Source organism: Sorex araneus, chromosome X (genome assembly GCF_027595985.1).
Source record: "Sorex araneus isolate mSorAra2 chromosome X, mSorAra2.pri, whole genome shotgun sequence".
Lineage (NCBI taxonomy): Eukaryota > Metazoa > Chordata > Mammalia > Eulipotyphla > Soricidae > Sorex > Sorex araneus.
Window position 1 is genome coordinate 52,250,936 of NC_073313.1, and position 18,114 is coordinate 52,269,049.

Here is an 18,114-nt window from a genome sequence, read left to right on the forward strand (position 1 = left end):
GCTCTGCTCCTCATAAGACCTGTGGCCTTGTCTCAGTCTCTCCCCAGGTCCGCCTCAGTTTTCTCAACTGCTAAAGGGAAATAACAACCACTTGGTGAGATTGAGTGCTGCAAACATGGGCAAGGCAGCTGAAGCTTGGTGGCAGGTGTGAAAGGAAACAGCAGCCAGCATTTACTTATCTCTCTGCTAAGGCCTTCAAATTGATTTGCTCCTGAGTCCTGTGCATGCTGTGTGATGTAGCTGCTGTCTGTGCTCAGGCCTGTTTAATAGAGGGGAGACCGAGGTGACTCAGAATTTGGCCTGCTTGCTTAAGCTAACTCAGCTTGAAGGCCAGGGCCAGGGAGGAGATGCTGGGTAGGGATTTTGTTTGTTTGCGGACCACACCTGACCAGAGAATACTTCCAGCTCAGTGCTTGGGGTCTCTCCTGGTGGTGCTTGGGTGCTTATGGTGCCAGGGATCAAAATCTGGGCTCTTGCATGCAGAACATTGTCATCAACCAGTTGAGGGTGGTTTCTTTGGTTTGTTTTGGGGGGCACACCTGTTGGGGATCAGGGCTACTTCTGACTTTGTGCTTAGGGATCATTTGTGTCAGGGCTTGGGGTATCATGTGGGGAGTGGGAGATTGAACCTGGTTGGCCTCATGCAAAGTATGCACCCTAGCCGCTGTATTATCTCTCCAACCTCCTTTCCTTGGGAATCAAACCTTTTTTAATTTGCGGGTCATCCCAGACAGTGCTCAGGAGAACCTTCAATTCTCAAGCAGTCATTCCATAGGTGCAATGCAAGGGCCAGAGGATTTGATACCTGGGTCACCTCTGGGTGGTGCGAGGGATGGGATTTCTTTAAAAAACAAATGAACAAACGAAATGACTGTGCCTCTTGAAGGCCCAGCACGATTCAGGAAAAATTCCATGTTTTAATTCCGGTGTTTCCAGGATGTCCTATTCTTCTTTTACAAACTTTTTTAGTTTTGGAGCCATAGCCAGTGGTGCTCAGGGCTTACACCTGATTCTGTGCTAGGGATCACTCCTGGCAGGCTCATGGGACCAGATGGGGTCCTGGGGATTGAACCCAGGTAAGCAGTGTTCAAGGCAAACATGCCACCCACCATACTATCTATTGGTCCTCCTCTTGTCCTGTTTTTTTTCCCTCCTTTTTGAGTATAGCTACATAAAGTATATGGATCATAAGTGTGGGGTACAATGGGTTTTACAAATGTATGTCCCTCCTGTGACCACAACTCCAGACCAAGGTATCCAAGGGAGCCAAGTGATTCCAAGGTCTCAGATTTTCGTTTGTTTCTGTCACTTATCCCAAGTTGCCATCCCAGATGGCTGTCGAGGAAGCTCTGTCTGTAAGGCGTGAGAGTTTGGTAATGGAGTTGGTCATTCTAAAGAGTGTGAAAGGAAGGGTACAGAGAAATCAGAAAACTTGCAGGGCCAAGGTGGGTGGAGAGGGTGTTTTTCTTTTAAAACACATGGGTGGTTTTAAGGAGAAATTGAAGCAGCCTGTTCAGACAATTGTTTTGGTATCTGGCCCTGGGTCTGTGGTTCCTAACATGACTTGTGATATTATTTTAAGTGGGCAGATGGCTTTTTGATAGCTTCCTTATCTTCTGATCTCAGCTGTTGCAAAGGGGAGGTTGGCGCTCATTGCAAGATCAGCGATAAGATTTTCTTTGTAGGTCAGTGGCTTTCTTGGCGAGTACATTTCAGCTTATTTTTTTGTTTTAAATCCTGTGTGCTGCTGGTGACTTGGAGTGCTGTTGAAGAACAGCTGCCCCCTGCAACCCAGCCCTGTGGAGAAACTGTGTCGGGCCTTAACCTTCCAGATCCCTGTGGGAGAGGGCACGTGCTGATTGTGGTGGGTGCAGCCACATCAGGTGGAGGCATGGCAGAGGTGGCTGTGGCTCAGGGTCAGCAGAGGCTGGGGTGCCGAACCAGGCTTTTGAGAATCCCCTAGGTTTTTGAGATGCTTTGTTAGTGAGCATTTTACTGATTATCGAACTGTGTACAGGGCACAGTGTTAGACTCCAGCAGGGAAAGGAGCTGGGATTGGTGCTAAGATGCTATGAGGTATATGATTGGCATGGTCAGGTACAGAAAGCTGCTTACAAGAGACCTGGCATACACCTTGTTCCGTGCAGTGACATTTACTGAGTATTTGCCTGTTGTCAACTGGTCCTAGTGATATTTCCTGTGAAACGTTTTTATTCACTCTCCTGGATGAATAAGTGGAGATTCTAAGAGTTCAAAGTCCCAGGCTGGTGTCTGGAGGAGCCCTCCTGATCTGCCTTGCCTTAACTTCCTTCTCCGATGCCCTTTTCCTCCTGAAAGACCAAGGCAGTGGCTTCATGGCCTTCGGATGTACCACTTAATCTAGTTTTCACAGCACCCACTCTCCCTTCACCCTGTTCTCTGCCTTCTGGGTGCCGATACCTGTGTATTTCCAAAGTACTTTTGCCTCTTGGCACCTTAGGGCCTTTGTGGTTTTTCCCTCACCTGGGATGTGGGTCCCTGCGCCCTTTGCTGTCTCTTCATTTTGATCCTTCAGCTGTCAGTGCGCTTCCTCGGGCAGGCCTGTCCAGCCCAGTTTCCTCAGGCTCTGGGGTCTTGTAGCCCTGATCTTTAGAGGTACCTTCCAGGTGAGAACATCACGGAGCTGAGCAGGTGAGCGGTGCCACAAGAACTGGCTTGTATTTTCCCCATTCTTCGTTTTTTACGACCCACTAGTTTGTCTCCTCCCTGGTGTGACTCAAATGTTCTTTATCTTCAGACTTATTTCCTGCTTCGAAAGACCAACTAGAAGTCCTAAGATTGGAACACCCCGCAGCTTGCACCCCCTGAGGCTGCAGACTGATTTCCCTCCTTCATGTTACAAGGGAGGAGGAAGTCCCTTGCGTCCAGCAGGCCAGTCTCCCCACTTGTGCTCTGGGTTTCATTTTTTCGGTTAGTTGTTCCAGTGTTGCACATATTCAGTTCCCTTTCTCCTGGACAGCTTTGTAACTGCCCTTCTCACTGAATCCCCTGTTGGTCTTTTTGCACTCCAGAGGGTCTGGTTTCAAAACTCTTGCCTTCCACCCTACTTTCTGTTTCTACTGCTCCCAGTCAGTCCCAGTCGCCCTCCTCATCTTCTTTGTTAACTGGCCTCCTCCGCCAAGACTTGTCTCTACTTGCTTTGACCCTCCACCTTCTAGGTTCCATAAGTGGTTTCTTTTTGGGGGAATGTTAGGTTACACCCGGAAGTGCTCAGGGATCACTCCTGATGATGAGGCTCTGGGACCATTCTGGGTGCTAGGGATCAAACCTGTGGCCAGCGGGGTGTGAGGCAAGGGCCTTACCCACTCTGCTCTTTCTCCAGCCCTTCATAGGTGGGTTTTTTTGGTTTGATTTTCTCTTTGAAGGTTAACACTCCTACTTCCTTTCTTCCCTTGCCTTGGGGCTAGGCTCAGCCTTTTGCCCTGTTAGCCCTCTGGCCTGTCTCTCTCCTTCCCCTTCCCTTTAGCCTCAGGTTCCAAACTTGAAGTTTCACTTGGCCATGTCCCGATGATGCTGCAAGCCTTGTTTGCTCAGGACTGAATCTGTCAGCGCCCCCAGTATTCTGAGCAGTCTCATACTCCCCTCTCAGTTGCCTTTGAGGCATCCTAAACCATTCCTGGCCCTGTAAGTCCCGACCTGAGCCCCTTGTTCTAGGTCATATTTTCGTCTTCTGAAAGCACTGACTGCACTTTGTAGTTAGCCCTTCACTAGGAGATTATCTGCTGACTGCCCTCCCTCTCCCCGTTAGACTGTAAGCTCCGTGTGGGGTAGGTCACATGGTCTGCTTGTGTTCACCACTGTATTCCTGCAGGGACTCTCACCAAGTGTGCCATTAATGGGCGCTCAATAAATGTTTGTTGAAAGAATGAGTGTGAGTGTTTTCTTAAATGTCTTCTCCACACTTAATTGTCAGCTTTCCAGTCAATTTTGTTCACTATCATGTCTGGGGTTGGTCACTGGGCTGACTCACTGGAAGGCCGTGGTGGTTTTTAAGTGTATTTGTAGCTGAATGAATGGATGGGGACCCAACTTGCTGTCTGGGTTAGCAGTGACAGGTGAAATCAGAACCATCCAGGTTGAAACAGGCTGGGCCAGGAGTCATCTTCGTTGTCTGGAGAATGAGAATAGTGTGAGAGTGAGCCTCTTGTGTTCCACATAAGACTGGCAGACCAGCAAGGGGAAGGACATAGCCATGAAGCTGCCTGCTATGAAAGTGATTGCTGGGATCTGAGCTGGGTAGCTCTGCTCTCATGCCTGGTTCTTTGTTTTTGTTTTTTTTTTGCTTGTCTGGTTTGGATTTTTTGGAGGGGCAACATAGCTGCAGTGCTCAGCACTTAATCCTGGCTCTGTGCTCAGGGATCACTACTGGTGTTTCTCGGGCGGCCTTATTTGAACCCGGGTCAGCCACGTGCAAAGCAGGTACCTTACCTGCAGTCCTAGCTCTCCAGCCATCATGCCCAGTTCTTAACTGTCCTGCCAGTCTGGATAATGCAGCATGCGCTGGTTTCCTTTTCAGCGCCTCAATATCCTTCAGTTGACACCCGGAGAGGAGTGGTCTGTTAATCACATTATAATAAATTATTCTTAGATATTGCCTCAATCCACCTAGTTGCTCTCTGAGGTAGGTATCACCATTACACCCTTTTTTACAGATGAGGAGGCAGGCAGGCCTGGAGAGGTTAATTAACTTGCTCAAGGTCACATAGCTGGTAGTTGACAGGGCTGGGGTTACTTGAAATTGCATGTCATGACTTTATTGAGATGTGAAATCAATTGACTGGATTCCAGCAAACATGTCGCAAAGAAAAGGGAAGAGCATAGAAAATAAAGTACATCACAACATATAGTCAAGGTAAGTGTCATTTCATTCAAAGAGAAACCATTTGTATATGTATATTGACACTGGTATGGTTATACTGTGTTCTTATTGTCAGTTGTGCTTCTTGCTGTGGGTCATAGCTGAAAGAATGAAGTCACTACTGGAAAAGGTCAATACACAGAAAACCCCTCACCCCAGGGCGGGAGATGGAGGATGTTTGCTAGGTTGACACTTAGCAGAGACTTCCCCAAAGGAAGGCTGAGCACTGCTCCACAGAACAAGTATCCTCAGACCTTGATCTTTGTCAAAAGTAGATGGTGCAGACTAATCAAGTTTCCATCCACCCTGGGGGCAGGTTTCTGAAGCCACCCGGGCCCCTAGAAAGTTGGCACCATCTTCAGGATCTGCCAGACTTCCCTTTGGGCTTTGACACATGACCCATGTTGGGGCTGGCCCAGTTCTTCGGAAACATGAGCATTGGGGTGCTCATAGAGATGTGGCTTCCCGGGCTGTTGACTGCTCTTCGCGGGATTGGCAGTCTTTGCTGACTAGTCAATCACCCTTGTGTTCTGTCTTGGTGGCGCCCCACTTTCTGAACCCTCCCCGCCATCTCCTGAGTGCTGCCTGAAATCAGCAGCTATTGAACTTCCTGGCAGCAGGAAGAATGAATTTACACACCTGGAAGATGTGTGTGTGTGGGGGGCAGGGAGTGAGGCTGACATGGCCCCTTCTGTGCACTATCACCAATGAGTTCTTACAGGCACCCAAAGGGTATGCCCGGGTCTGTATTCTCTGTACTCCTGCACATTGCCATTGAACAGATAAACCACGTGGCATTTGTGGGGCGGTGCCCAAAGATCAGGTTTCCTTCTCGAAAATTAGAAAGTTCACAGTGGTACAGTTTTGTTCTTAATATTTCTCCCCATTTTTCTAAGAACCTCTCTTCTTGGTTACTGATCAGTGAGTCAGTATACATTTTGGACTCCCATTTCCCTCAACAGCCTCCTTCTGATTTAAGTCTTAGCTGCCCTTTGAATGTTAAAAAATGTATTTTGTTATGATAAAAATATTAAACATTTAAATGGGACAGTCCAGGGATATTTAGCTTTGTTTTCTCTTAGGACCATAGGTTTGACTGCTTCCCTAAAAATAGCGCACTTGGAATGTTTTCAGTGTGGTGAATAGTGGATCTAAAGTGAACCTCAGTTTCCACATTTATAAAAGTGGCATGGTGTTACCTTGAAGGATGTGTGAAGCTTTGCAAAAGCCTTGATATGTATCCGGGCAAAGGGCCCATGTTGGAGGAGTTGAACAATTAGTGTATGTGCTGCCTCCTTTTCATCTCTGACTTGGGAAGAGGTGGTAGAGGAGGAGGTAGAGAGAGTGACCTGTAATATCTCTGCTGACTTTGTTGATCTTGCAATTGGCCAAATTGCTTGACCTAGTTTTGGCATGTTCTGCTTTGCACCCTCCTTGACTGCAGAGAAGATGCTCTGGAGGCTGGGGGATTTATTTTGTATTTGTTTTTCTTCCCTCAACGGAGCTGTGGCATTCTGTTTCTGCTGTTGGCTGTGTCCCGAATTTCCCTTTCCTCTCCCATCTAGAACTCACGTGGCTTCTAAAAGTCTTGTTTGTGGGGCTGGAACAAAATAATACAGCAGGTAGGGTGTTTGCTGTGCATGCAGCCAACTTGGGTTTGATCCCAAGCATCCCATAGGGTCCCCCAAGTACCACCAGGAGTAATTCCTGAGTGCAGTGCCAGGAGTAACCCCTGAGCTTCGCTGGGTGTGATCCCAAAAGTAATAAAAGCCTGCTTGGGGCTGGAGCGATACCCCAAGCGGGTAGGGCATTTGCCTTGTACGTGGCCAACCTAGGTTCGATTCCCAGCATCCCATATTGTCCACTGAGCACCTCCAGGAGTGATTCCTGAGTGCATGAGCTAGGAGTAACCCCTGTGCATCGCTGGGTGTGGCCCAAAAAATCTGCTTGTGGGACATTTTGGCAATGGCCATAGTGCTAGGGGACTGCTTGCCTAGGCCTGCCCTGGGGAAGGAGATTGGCTGTTCTGGGGGTCTTCTTTTTTTTTCTTTTTGGGTCACACCCGGCGATGCACTGGGGTTACTCCTGGCTCTGCACTCAGGAATTACCCCTGGTGGTGCTCAGGGGACCACATGGGATGCTGGGAATCAAACCCTGGTCGGCCGCATGCAAGGCAAACGCCCTACCCGCTGTGCTATTGCTCCAGCCCCTGGGGGTCATCTTAAAGAGGCTTTTTAAATGATGTCTTGGGTAGATGATGATTTCTCCCCCCCCACCTCCACTTTAAACACTGGTTTACAAAGTTGTTCATGATGATTTGTTACAGGCTTTCAATATCTAACCCCAATCCCACCACCACTATCTCCTTCCCTCCACCCTTGTCTGCAGTTTTCCCTCAAGCCTCCCCCATAGCAGGCCCACAATAATTTATTTTATGTTGCCTGTTACCAGTAAATTGCTGTCAGAATGATTAAAAAAGGTATGAGAGCAGCAAAAGAAGTCAGCAGGTATTGTGTTGGGCTATGAATCAAAAGCCCTGGACTTGAACCTCTGAGGGGGCTGGTGCAGGACCACCTCGTCTGCTCTGAATCCCCCTTTGTCCTTGCAGTAATGAAAGTGGAGCTAACAGATGTGGCCATTCCAGGCTCTGTTGTATTTGGACTCAGATCTCTCAGATAGGATGTCTGAGGTCTAGCTCCTGAAGCTATATAGAAAATTCCTTCCATAGCTTCCAGGCTCTAGATCCATGTACATGGTTCAAGCTTCCTCCTTACAGATGCTAATGAAAAGCAGTCCTTGCAGCCACCTCTGTCTGATGGCCTTCTAAGCGTTTGTCCTCCAAACCATAATCCCTATCAGGGACACTGTGAAGGATTAAGTGGCAAAAGGCAGGGTCAAAGACAAGCCCAAGTGCAGGAGGTGTGAGGGTTCTTGTCTGTTATGCCTTCTCTGGAGAGGGCTTGAGATAGGGCTAGGGAAAGTACCATCTTCCCTGTCAAAAAAAGCAGCAGTTGGTTGGTTAAGAGCACAGGCAGGTACTTCGATACTTGTTGCCTGACTGTGAACCATTTACTTGGCTTCCATTTAATCATCTGTAAGATAAGGATAAGTAATTACTGCCTGCTTTGGAGGATTATAAGTACCTATCATAGGGTTGTTATGAAGATTAAATTAATATATGTGACCCACTTAGAACATGGACTGGCACCATGGAAAATAAACTAGATTCAGGTCAGCTAGTGATAATCTGTTTCTGGGAAAAAGTGGATTTTTTTTTTAAAGTTGCGAATATTCCTAGCGCAATCAGCATTATCATGTTACCTGCAAGGAAGAAAATGGCCTGGGCAGTTGCTCTTAGATGTTCTCAGGTCTCTGAAAATCTTTCAGTTACTGATGTCATCATTTATCTTAATCTGTGAACATTTGATACTCATTTGTAAATATGAGCACAGGGATTTTATCATGCAGCCCAGGGCCCCGCCCCTGGAAGGATCTGGCTAAAATGTACTTAGGCCCCTCAGACAGACATGCAGTTGACTTGTCTGGAAAAGGAAGAACAAGACCAATAGATACAGTTGGTTCAGCTTCTGCTGTGTGCCGGCCTCTGGTGTGTGGTGTGGTGGCTTCATTTCTCTTGCCTGCCCCGTTCTTGGTGTCAACACCCTGGTTTCCCGTGATTCGTTTTCAGGTGAGGAGGTGAGGTTCAGAGAGTTTACGTGGCCTTCCAGGCTGTTGGGGGGCTGGGCGGAGAGACCCAAGTCTCTTTAACACAAGGTTGCTTCCTTTTTTCTGCTGACTCCCTTCCTGTTCTCCTTCCTCCCTCCCCTTTGTTGCTTCCTGTTTTCCACAGTCCTCACCTGCCCTTTCTTGGAAAAGGTAGTTTCCTCCATGCCCAGGCATATACCCCAAAGAAGTGATCCCAAACCTTCAGAAAGTTGTACCCAGTGGTGTCTGCGGGATCTACTGTGTGAAAAGCCCAGTGAAGGGAGCCACCTAACTGCTCAGTAGCAATGGGTGGCTGTGTAGTTTATGCTGTGCCTGTATGCGCTAAGTGGTAGCCAGCCGTTTCCCAAGTTTCCAAATGAGGGCCAGAGTGAGTAATACAGCAGGGAAGGTGCTTGCCTTGCATACGGCTGACCGGGGTTCTATTCCTGGAACCCTGTATGGTAAGCCCTGAGCACTGCCAGGTATGGCCCGGAACTCCCCCAAAGATGAACAAAAAACTTACAAAGGAGTGGAATGAGGCTGTTGCTGCTTGGGAATTGCACAACACCAGCTGTGAAACTCAGTAGAGTCTAAATCAGCATAGACTACCTTGCTGGTGTGTGACTGTTTTCTGACTTCTCTAGGCTTTCCTGTATTTTCTCAGTTTTCTTCCATGGCTGTGAATGGCTTTCATAGTCAGGATAGAAAGGGGTTAGCAGAAGAGAAAAAGCAATTGACAGGTGAGGGTGGGCCAACAAAGAGGCCGGGGAAGGTACCAGTGGATGGTAGAAGTGGCCTCAGTGTGTCAGATCCAAACCTTCTCTCTTGTGCCCCACAGACCTCAAGAGGAAGAGCTGAGGATGAGGAACTTGGATGATAACACCCTTCCTGTGGGTAAGAAGTTGGCAGGTTGAAGGTGTTCTGTTTACATTTACCCTCTCTCTCATTGTCTTTCACTCTTTCTTTTCTGGGATTCCTGATGTGCTCCAGCCCATTGAGCTGTCTCTCTGGCTCCCTTCCCATTTCTCTTTCCATGGGGACTCTGCCTCAGACTGTCAGAGAAGTTTCAGAGACATGACTGCCAGTTGTTTTGGTTTTGTTTTGAGGATGTATCCGAGGGGTACTCAGGGCTTACTCCTGGCTCTGTGCTCAGGCATCACTCCTGGTGGCACTCATGGGGACCATATGGGGTGTCAGGGATCGAACCTAAGTTGGCTGCATGCAAGGCAAGTGCCCTGTCCACTGTACTACTGCTCTGGCCCAAGAACAGATTTTCTCTTCTCTTCTCTTCTCTTCTCTTCTCTTCTCTTCTCTTCTCTTCTCTTCTCTTCTCTTCTCTTCTCTTCTCTTCTCTTCTCTTCTCTTCTCTTCTCTTCTCTTCTCTTCTCTTCTCTTATTATTATTGTTATTATTATTATTATTCCCCCCAGAGCCCTTATTATTTTTTTAATAGTGAATCACCGTGAGGTACAGTTACATACTTACAAACTCTCGTGTTTGCATTTCAGTTATACAATGATCAAGTACCCATCCCTCCTCAAGTAGCCATTCTCCTCCACCAGTGATCCCAGTATCCCTCCTATCACCCCCACCCTATCACCCCCACCCTACCCTGCCTCTGTGGTAGGGCAGTCCCTTTTAAGAACAGATTTTCTTAAGTGAACTAGGTATATGTGTCCACTTCCTCACCCCATTGCTGCTCTTCTTTTCTTCTAGCAGGGTGTTCTGATGTCCAGGAGATAGTGGGTCCCTTGGTGGCCCCTACCCCTCTCCGTCCGTGGCCCCAGATGACACTTCAGGTAAGCAGGCTTTGGCAGCCTCTGCACATACAGCCTGACGGTGGACTGGCTAGTGGGTGTAGGTCCTTCTTCTTGACCCTTGTTCTGAGTCCTCCCTCAGACAGAGGGGAGGTTTCCAAAGGAGGACCTGATGGGGGAGGAGGGGATGTATTTTCCACCTGGATGTAAAACAAATCATTTATAAATATTTAGAAAATATTTATAAGAAGTTGCTTCATGCAAGACACTTATGAATACTGGGGAAAGCAATATTCCCTGCGTGTCAAATAGTTGTGGCCAAAAATGCAATCTTGAGATGGAGAGATGACTTGGGGCTGCAGCACACGTCTTGCATTTGGAAGTTCTGGGTTTGACCCAGCTGGGAGTGACCCCCGAGTACTGTTTCAGGGAGGTGACATTTGAGTGGCGAGAGACACACTACAACAGAGTAATAGTTAAAATCCATGGCATTTTAGGTGATCATGAATGAATGCTAGGGAAAAAGAAAGGGCTAGGGAATGGGAGGGGGCGAGAGGTATTTTCAATTTGCTAGATGGCTAAGGAAGACTTTAGTGAGAAATGAGACTGAAGGGAAGATCGGAAGAAGTAGAGGGATTGAGTCATGTGGGGAACTACAGAAGGAACATCCCAGGCAAGTGCAAAGTCTCTGGGCAGACAGACAAAGGTGTGTGAAGAACAAGAGCAGTCAGTAGGGGGTCAGGGGAGGGACTGAAGGGGGTGAGGTAGGAGAGTTGTTTGGGACAGACTGTACCTTATGTGACAGGAGGAAGGGGGAAGAGAGGGCAGTAAGGAGGGGAAGGTTCTGCTCTGATGTAGGCTCTAACAGACTCCCACTGGTTACTGTGAGGAAAATAGACTCAGAGGCGAGGGTGGAAGTAAGGGCATCCTGAGGGGGAAGCTGCTGTGCCAATATAGGTCAGGGTGCTAGTGCTGACGGAAAGGGAGAGAGATTCTAGAGACGTGGTGATGTGTGGGTTTTAACTTTATTAGTTTTTCAAGCACACATAAAAGTAAGGAAATGGATAGAGTGACCCCACATCGATCCATCACTTGGCTTTAATGCATTTCTACCCAAATCTATTCCTGCTTTTGCTTTGTCTCCATCCTCCTTCCCATTCTCCCGGCAATTGTTTTGGAGTAAAATTCATACATTATCCCATCCATTTATACTTAAATGTGTATGTCAGTTCTGTTTAAAAAGCACAATAACAAAACAAAACCCCATAGTGCTGGGGCCTGAGAGATAGTACAATGTGTATGGCATTTACCTTGCACATGGATTACCAGACTGGACTGGAGTGATAGCACAGAGGGTAGGGCATTTGCCTTGCATGCGGCCGACCCGGGTTCAATTCCTTCATCCCTTCTGGAGAACCCAGCATGCTATGGAGAGTATCCTTCCCGCATGACAAAGCCTGGCAAGCTACCCGTGGTGTATTTGATATGCCAAAAATAGTAACAACAAGTCTCATGATGGAGATGTTACTGGTGCCCGATGGAGATGTTACTGGTGCCCGCTTGAGCAAATCAATGAATAACAGGATGACAGTGCTATGGATAACCAGAATTTGATCCTTGACAATCCCTGAGTTCTGCCAGGAGTGATTCTTAGTTGCAGAGCCAGAAGTAATCCCTGAGCACCACTAGTTGTGTCCCTCACCCCAAAAAATCCCAACCCCAAGCCCCACAGTGAAATCATCATACTAATTAAAAATAATTCATTAATAGTGTTAGATATTGAGTCAGCACTCAGGTTTCCTTATTTTTTAGTATACACAATTCAAACAAAGCAGCACATTGCATTTGGTTGCTTAGTTTTTTAGATTTTAAAAAATCTGCCCCACTTTACTTGCAAGTTAATTGAACAAATCTTGTTGGTCTCATAAAGTTTCCCATAATCTAGATTTGACTGATTGTATCCACTTGGAAACATGTTTCTTACTCTAATTTTACTAATTTTTATTCCATTAAACTGACTGTTTTTATTGCAGAAACTTAATATGATCTATTCAGTTAACTTAAATATAATGGATTCTGTTTAATTCTCTTATTCCTTCTTAATTTGATTAGCAGGAATACTTTATGTGTTATTTTTTCCTAGGGATGGAGCCTAGGATCATAACACATGCAAAGCACATCCCCAAGGCACATTCCCTTCTGGGCCACAACACGTTTAGCTCTGGGCTGGAAATATTATTTTTGTTTTATTTTGGTTTTTGGCCCACACCTGGTAATGCTCAATGGTTACTCTGGCTTTGTGCTTAAGCATTACTCCTGGTGGTGCTTGGGGGACCAGTGGGATGCCACAGATCGAACTTGGGTTGGCTGTGTGCAAGGTAAACCCCTACCCATTATACTATTGTTGCCCCCATGGCCTCATTCTTGTTTGTTTTGGTTTTGGGGTCACACTTGGTGATACTGAGAATTACTCCTGGCTCTATGTTTAGGAATTAATCCTGGCTGAACTTAGGGGACCATAATAGATGCTGGGGATTGAACCCTGGTCAGCTGCATGTGAGGAAAATGCCCTCCCTGCTGTACAATTGCTCCAGCCCCTTTCTAGCTGGAATTTGAAGAAAACTTGGCTACACTGAGATATAATTTGTATAAGAATAATTATTGATATTTCATTTTATGATATAATTGAATCCTTTTAATGTTTCCATGTATTTACCAGTTGTCAGAAGATAGGAATTTTTCCAAAGGTGACCAGTTTTTAGCCTCAGTCTATCATTATTAACTCATTTTCTGTTTGATGAGTTTCAGTTTATTTTTAAATTTTTTTTAAAGAATTGTTTTATTTTTTAAATTTTATTTATTTATTTATTTTGCTTTTTGGGTCACACCCGGCGATGCTCGGGGGTTACTCCTGGCTCTGCACTCAGGAATTACTCCTGGCGGTGCTCAGGGGACCATATGGGATGCTGGGATTTGAACCCAGATCGGCCGCGTGCAAGGCAAACGCCCTACCGGCTGTGCTATCACTCCAGCCCCAAGAATTGTTTTATTTATGTATTTATTTATTTTGCTTTTTGGGTCACATCCAGTGATGCATAGGGGTTACTCCTGGCTCTGCACTCAGGAATTATTCCTGGCAGTGCTCAGGGGACAATATGGGATGCTGGGAATCGAACCTGGGTCAGCTGCGTTCACGGCAAATGTGCTACCTGCTATGCTATCGCTACAGCCCCTGAGTTACAGTTTATTGTACTTATTTATTTTGCTGCTTAGAATTTGTGTGTGAGAGAGGAAAGGCATATTTACTGTGTTTTTTAGGTGTGCCAGGGATCAAACCTAGGACCTCAAATTTGCAAGGCAAGCACTATACTGCCGAACTCACCAGTAGTCCTATTTTGATGCTCAAATTGAGTTCTCTCTGGCCTGTAGCAGCTTATTTGCATGCACTCCAGAGCCTTTAAGACTAATCTTCATTTTCTGAGCACTTCTTGACATTCTGCCATGACAATATATCTACTAAGATGTCAGCTTGCACTTTCCCTGTCCCAAACCTGGAAGTGGTCATTCCTTTAAGGACCCTTGTATGCTTGTTGCTACTAGATTGCTCACAATTTGTAGGCCTCATCAAAAGACCATGGTAGAAAAAGACAGTTTTCATTTTTTGTTTCTATTTTTGTTTTGGGGGCCATACCTGGTGGTGTGTAAGGGCTATTCCTGGGTTGGTGATTGGGGGTTGCTCATGGTGGCACTCAGGGGACCATTTGGTGCTGGGGATTCAACCCAAGCCTCCTGCACTCAAAGCTTGCACTTAGCCCATTGAGCTAACTCCTTACCCCCAAAATGTTTGTATTATTTAATTTTTATTTTAGTTTTTCTGTTGCAGAAAAAGGAAGGAGGGAAAGGAAGATAGAGGAAGGAAAGAGAAGGAAGGAGAAAATGAAGGAGAGAAGAAAGAGGGAGGGAGTGAGGTTAGATAGAGAAAAAGGGAAATGAGAGGGAAAGATGGCAGGAGAGGGAGGGAAGGAAGGAGGGATGGGGAAAGGAGGAGGAAAAAAGGAAGAGGGAAAAGGAGGAAGGAGAGAGGGCAAAAACAGTTTTTTAAAAAGAAAAGAGGGGAGAGTATGAAAAAGACTTAAGGACAGTGGTAGAGGGATTTTGGCACTCCAGTGATGGTTGTGTGCAGTCACATAATACATCTAAAGTGTTAATATTATCCTAATTCATGATACCTCCGAAAATAAGAAGAGAAAATGCCTGGAATCATCTGGCTATTCTGGATGTTTTATAAACAATGCAGATGGGTATTCACCCTGAATTGGTTCCCACTAAATTCCTCAGCTTTATTAATTGTTGAAATCCCACCCCCTGCTGCTTTTTTGTTTTTGAGTCACACTCCAAAGCACAGTGCTTACTCCTGGCTCTGCACTCAGGGATCACTCCTGGCAGGACTTGGGGGACCATATGTGATGCTGGGAATTGAACCCAGGTTGATTTTTGTGTGCAAGGCTATATCATCACTCCATCCTGTAATATCTTTCTTATTCCATCTGAAATATCTTTTATTCCACGTATTTTTATTGTGTAATACAGGCAACATAGTCCTTGAAATTTAGAGATTTAAAAGAAGGCTCTTAAGGAGTTTCAATTTGGAAATGCTGATTGGCTTGGTGGGATGGTCAAACTGTTTTGCTCCTTTTTTTTGCCTTATTGGCCACATCCAGAGATGTGCAGGGCTTACTCCAGGCTCTCCACTCAGGAATTACTCCTGGCTTTGCTTCAGGGACCATAAGGGGTGCTGGAGATAGAACTATGGTCTGCTGTGTGGCAGGCAAACACCCTACTGTGTACACTATTATTCTGGTCCCTCAGGGTTTTTTCTTGTCCCATGTGCTTCTCTGCTTATTTTCTTCTTCTGCCCCACCCCATGGATCCAGGTGTCTGAAGTAGTGACAGAGACTGGCAGTCCCCAAGAGGAAGATGACACCCCCAGAAGCACTCCTCCTGTGACTTTCACAGAGGTCCTCCAGACACCAGCCATCCGGATTCTCCCCTCCTCCTCCTCTTCTCACTCCTCCTCCTCTGTCTGTGGCCTGGGTGGCTTTCCCAAGGACCAGGCCTCTGGGCCAGATGCAGGTGAAGGGGCAGTCGGGCCTTTCCTGGAACCCCGCCAGCAACAGGTGGTAGCCCCGTGGGAAGTCTCCAGCGAGAATGCAGTGGGACCCAAGGATACCCCGGCTGGGATCATCACGGAGGAGCCCCCTGCGGGTCTGGCGGTCATGAGTGGGCTGGAGGAGCTGCTTGGTGAGGACACGATTGACCAGGAGCTGGAGCAGCTCTACCTGTCCCACCTGAGCCGCCTGCGGGCCGCCGTGGCAGGAGGTTGTGGGGAGGGCTCCAGCGATGGGGGATTGTCCCCTAGCCACCCCCTGGGCATCCTCACGGACCGCGACTTGATCCTGAAGTGGCCTGGCCCTGAGCGGGCCCTGAACAGTGCTCTGGCAGAGGAGATCACCTTGCACTACGCCCGGCTGGGGAGTGGTGTGGAGCTCATCAAGGACACAGAAGACCCTGATGAGGAGGGGGAGGGAGAAGAGGGGCTCTCCCTGATATCTTCTAGCCCCGAAGGAGACACCCCCAAGGAATCACCTCCGGAAATCCTCTCTGGGGCCCATCCGATGGTAGCGGCTATGGGAGATGTGTGGCTCCCGTGGGCCGAGGGCACGGGATGCGACAGCCCTTTGGTTTTGGGTACAGAAGTTCAGTTCACTGAGGCGCCACAGAAGGGGTTGGGTAAGGACACTGACTCTTTTCACATGCCTGGGATGACATTTGGGGTGACCAATTCCCCAGGGGAGGCTGGGACAGATTGGAGGGGGTTTACTACTGAGGGAGCAGGCAGCTTGGTCCCAAAACCTGGTGAGGAGCCAATTGCTCCAGCCCCCCGGGGGCAAAACCTTCCCCTCCTTGGCCCTTTGGGGCTTGAGGTCTGTCCTTCCAGCTTGGTCAGGCCCCATGGGAGCTCCCAGGATGTGGAGGGTTCAGGCCCAACCGTGGAGCCCCCCAAGAGTTCTCCCACCCCAGCAGCCCATGGTGAATGTGTGTGTATTGTGCCTCCCCAGCTTCGAGGACCCTTGACCCAGACTCTGGGGGTCCTGGCTGGGCTGGTGGTGGTTCCTGTGGCTCTGAACAGTGGTATGTCCCTCCTGGTGCTTGCACTGTGCCTCTCTCTGGCCTGGTTCTCATAGGGACTGCTTGTGGGATCAGCAATAGGAGGCTTCCCCCTCTCTGGGGTCTGGTGAGGGACAGCCTTTGTACCACCTCCAGAGGGATTAGATGGGGGGTCATGGCCTGTACATTGGGGATCAGCGTATTTTGTTTCCGAGAATGCTCAACTGGAAAGAGGACCGCCTATCCCTGAACTCTCCATCAGTACAGCGTTCCCAGTGGTGCCACTGTTGGAGAGGAACAGGAGTCAGGTGGACAGTGTGCGTGAGAAGAACTTCCAGAACGGAACTGGGCATGTCCCCCCTCCCTGCTCTCCCCTCCCCCCAAGCCTCTATTTATTTTTGTATAATTCTCTGGATGAGGGAGAGTGGTCATGAGCTGGTCTTGGGGCACAATTACCCAGAGATATATTTATTAACAGCCAACCTGTGCAACCTGCTGGAGCTTTATTTTTAATTTAATTTATATAGAGTACCTATTATTATATGCCACAATAGAGCTCTATGATAAATGATGTGTCTTGCTGTGCAGTGTTCTCGTGTTTGGGCCCAAGTGTGCAGGATGTTCATGTGTTGTGGGACGTCCATGCTAGGGGGTGGAATGTGGTCATCCCTGCTGCCGCTGCTTCAATTTGTCCTTGAGGCTCTGTGTTATGTCACTTTAATTGTCCCAAGTCATTTGGTTCATGATCCTTTTATGGGAGGGGGCATTGTGTGTGGAGAAATATTTTAGTGTTTTCTACATTATTCCAGGGAAGGAGAAAGAGTGGTTTCCACATGAGAGTTTGGTGTCATACACGTGGTGGCAGTGGTAGATGTGGTCGGCTGTGGATATGGGGATATTGGTTGCGTATCAGCCACAAGGTTTCGAGGTTACTGAAATGAAAAAAAAAAACTCAGCCTTGATACCAACAGGGATGATCTCTCTGCCCCCAAGAAAGAGAAGTCATCAAAAAGGCAGAGGAGATAATGTACTATGAAAAATTCAGACCAGAGTTGTCTACAGACATGGCATTTGAAAGAAAGGGTAGATATATTTAATGCATGCAAATAAAAAACTGCATAGCAAAATAAAGCACATATTTATTTATTTCATTTTATAAAACTTCTTGAAAGGAATATTTATATCAGCTTTCAGCAGTTCTTCAGTGATCCAATGCTTTTATGAAATAACCTCAGTCAAATATTTTGTCTGACTATTCAGCAAAAATTCACGAGTCAATAATGATATTCACATTGTAATATTAATTGTCTGAGATCTCATTTTACTTGATCGGCACTTGACATAATGATCTCGACCTTGACATCTTTTCTTCACTTGGTTTCCAGTATACCATAACTGCCACCCCCTGCCCCCGTTTTCCTTTCTCACTGGTTACTCTTCTAGAATTGCTTGACACATAATAGTTACTCAGTAAACATGTTAAAAATAGTAAAGCTGGTGCCAGAGAGATAGCACAGTGGATAAGGTGCCTGCCTTGTGTACAGCCAACCTGGGACTGATTCTTGGTATCCTATATGGTCCCCCGAG

At 47.2% G+C, this 18,114-nt stretch overlaps 1 protein-coding gene across 3 annotated transcripts in view; it reads left to right on the forward strand.

The window, feature by feature from the left end:
- PPP1R3F (protein phosphatase 1 regulatory subunit 3F) overlaps window positions 1–18,114 on the forward strand; it is a 64,390-nt gene that overhangs the window by 2,713 nt on the left and 43,563 nt on the right. The window contains exons 2-4 of one of the 3 annotated variants that reach the window (XM_055119926.1): window positions 9,441–9,496; window positions 10,319–10,401; window positions 15,294–16,149. In XM_055119926.1, coding sequence (XP_054975901.1) covers window positions 9,441–9,496; window positions 10,319–10,401; window positions 15,294–16,149 — 995 coding nt within the window. Of the gene's footprint in view, window positions 1–9,440; window positions 9,497–10,318; window positions 10,402–15,293; window positions 17,103–18,114 lie in introns of those variants that run through there. The other 2 variants (XM_055119925.1, XM_004606565.2) reach the window with 2 other exon arrangements.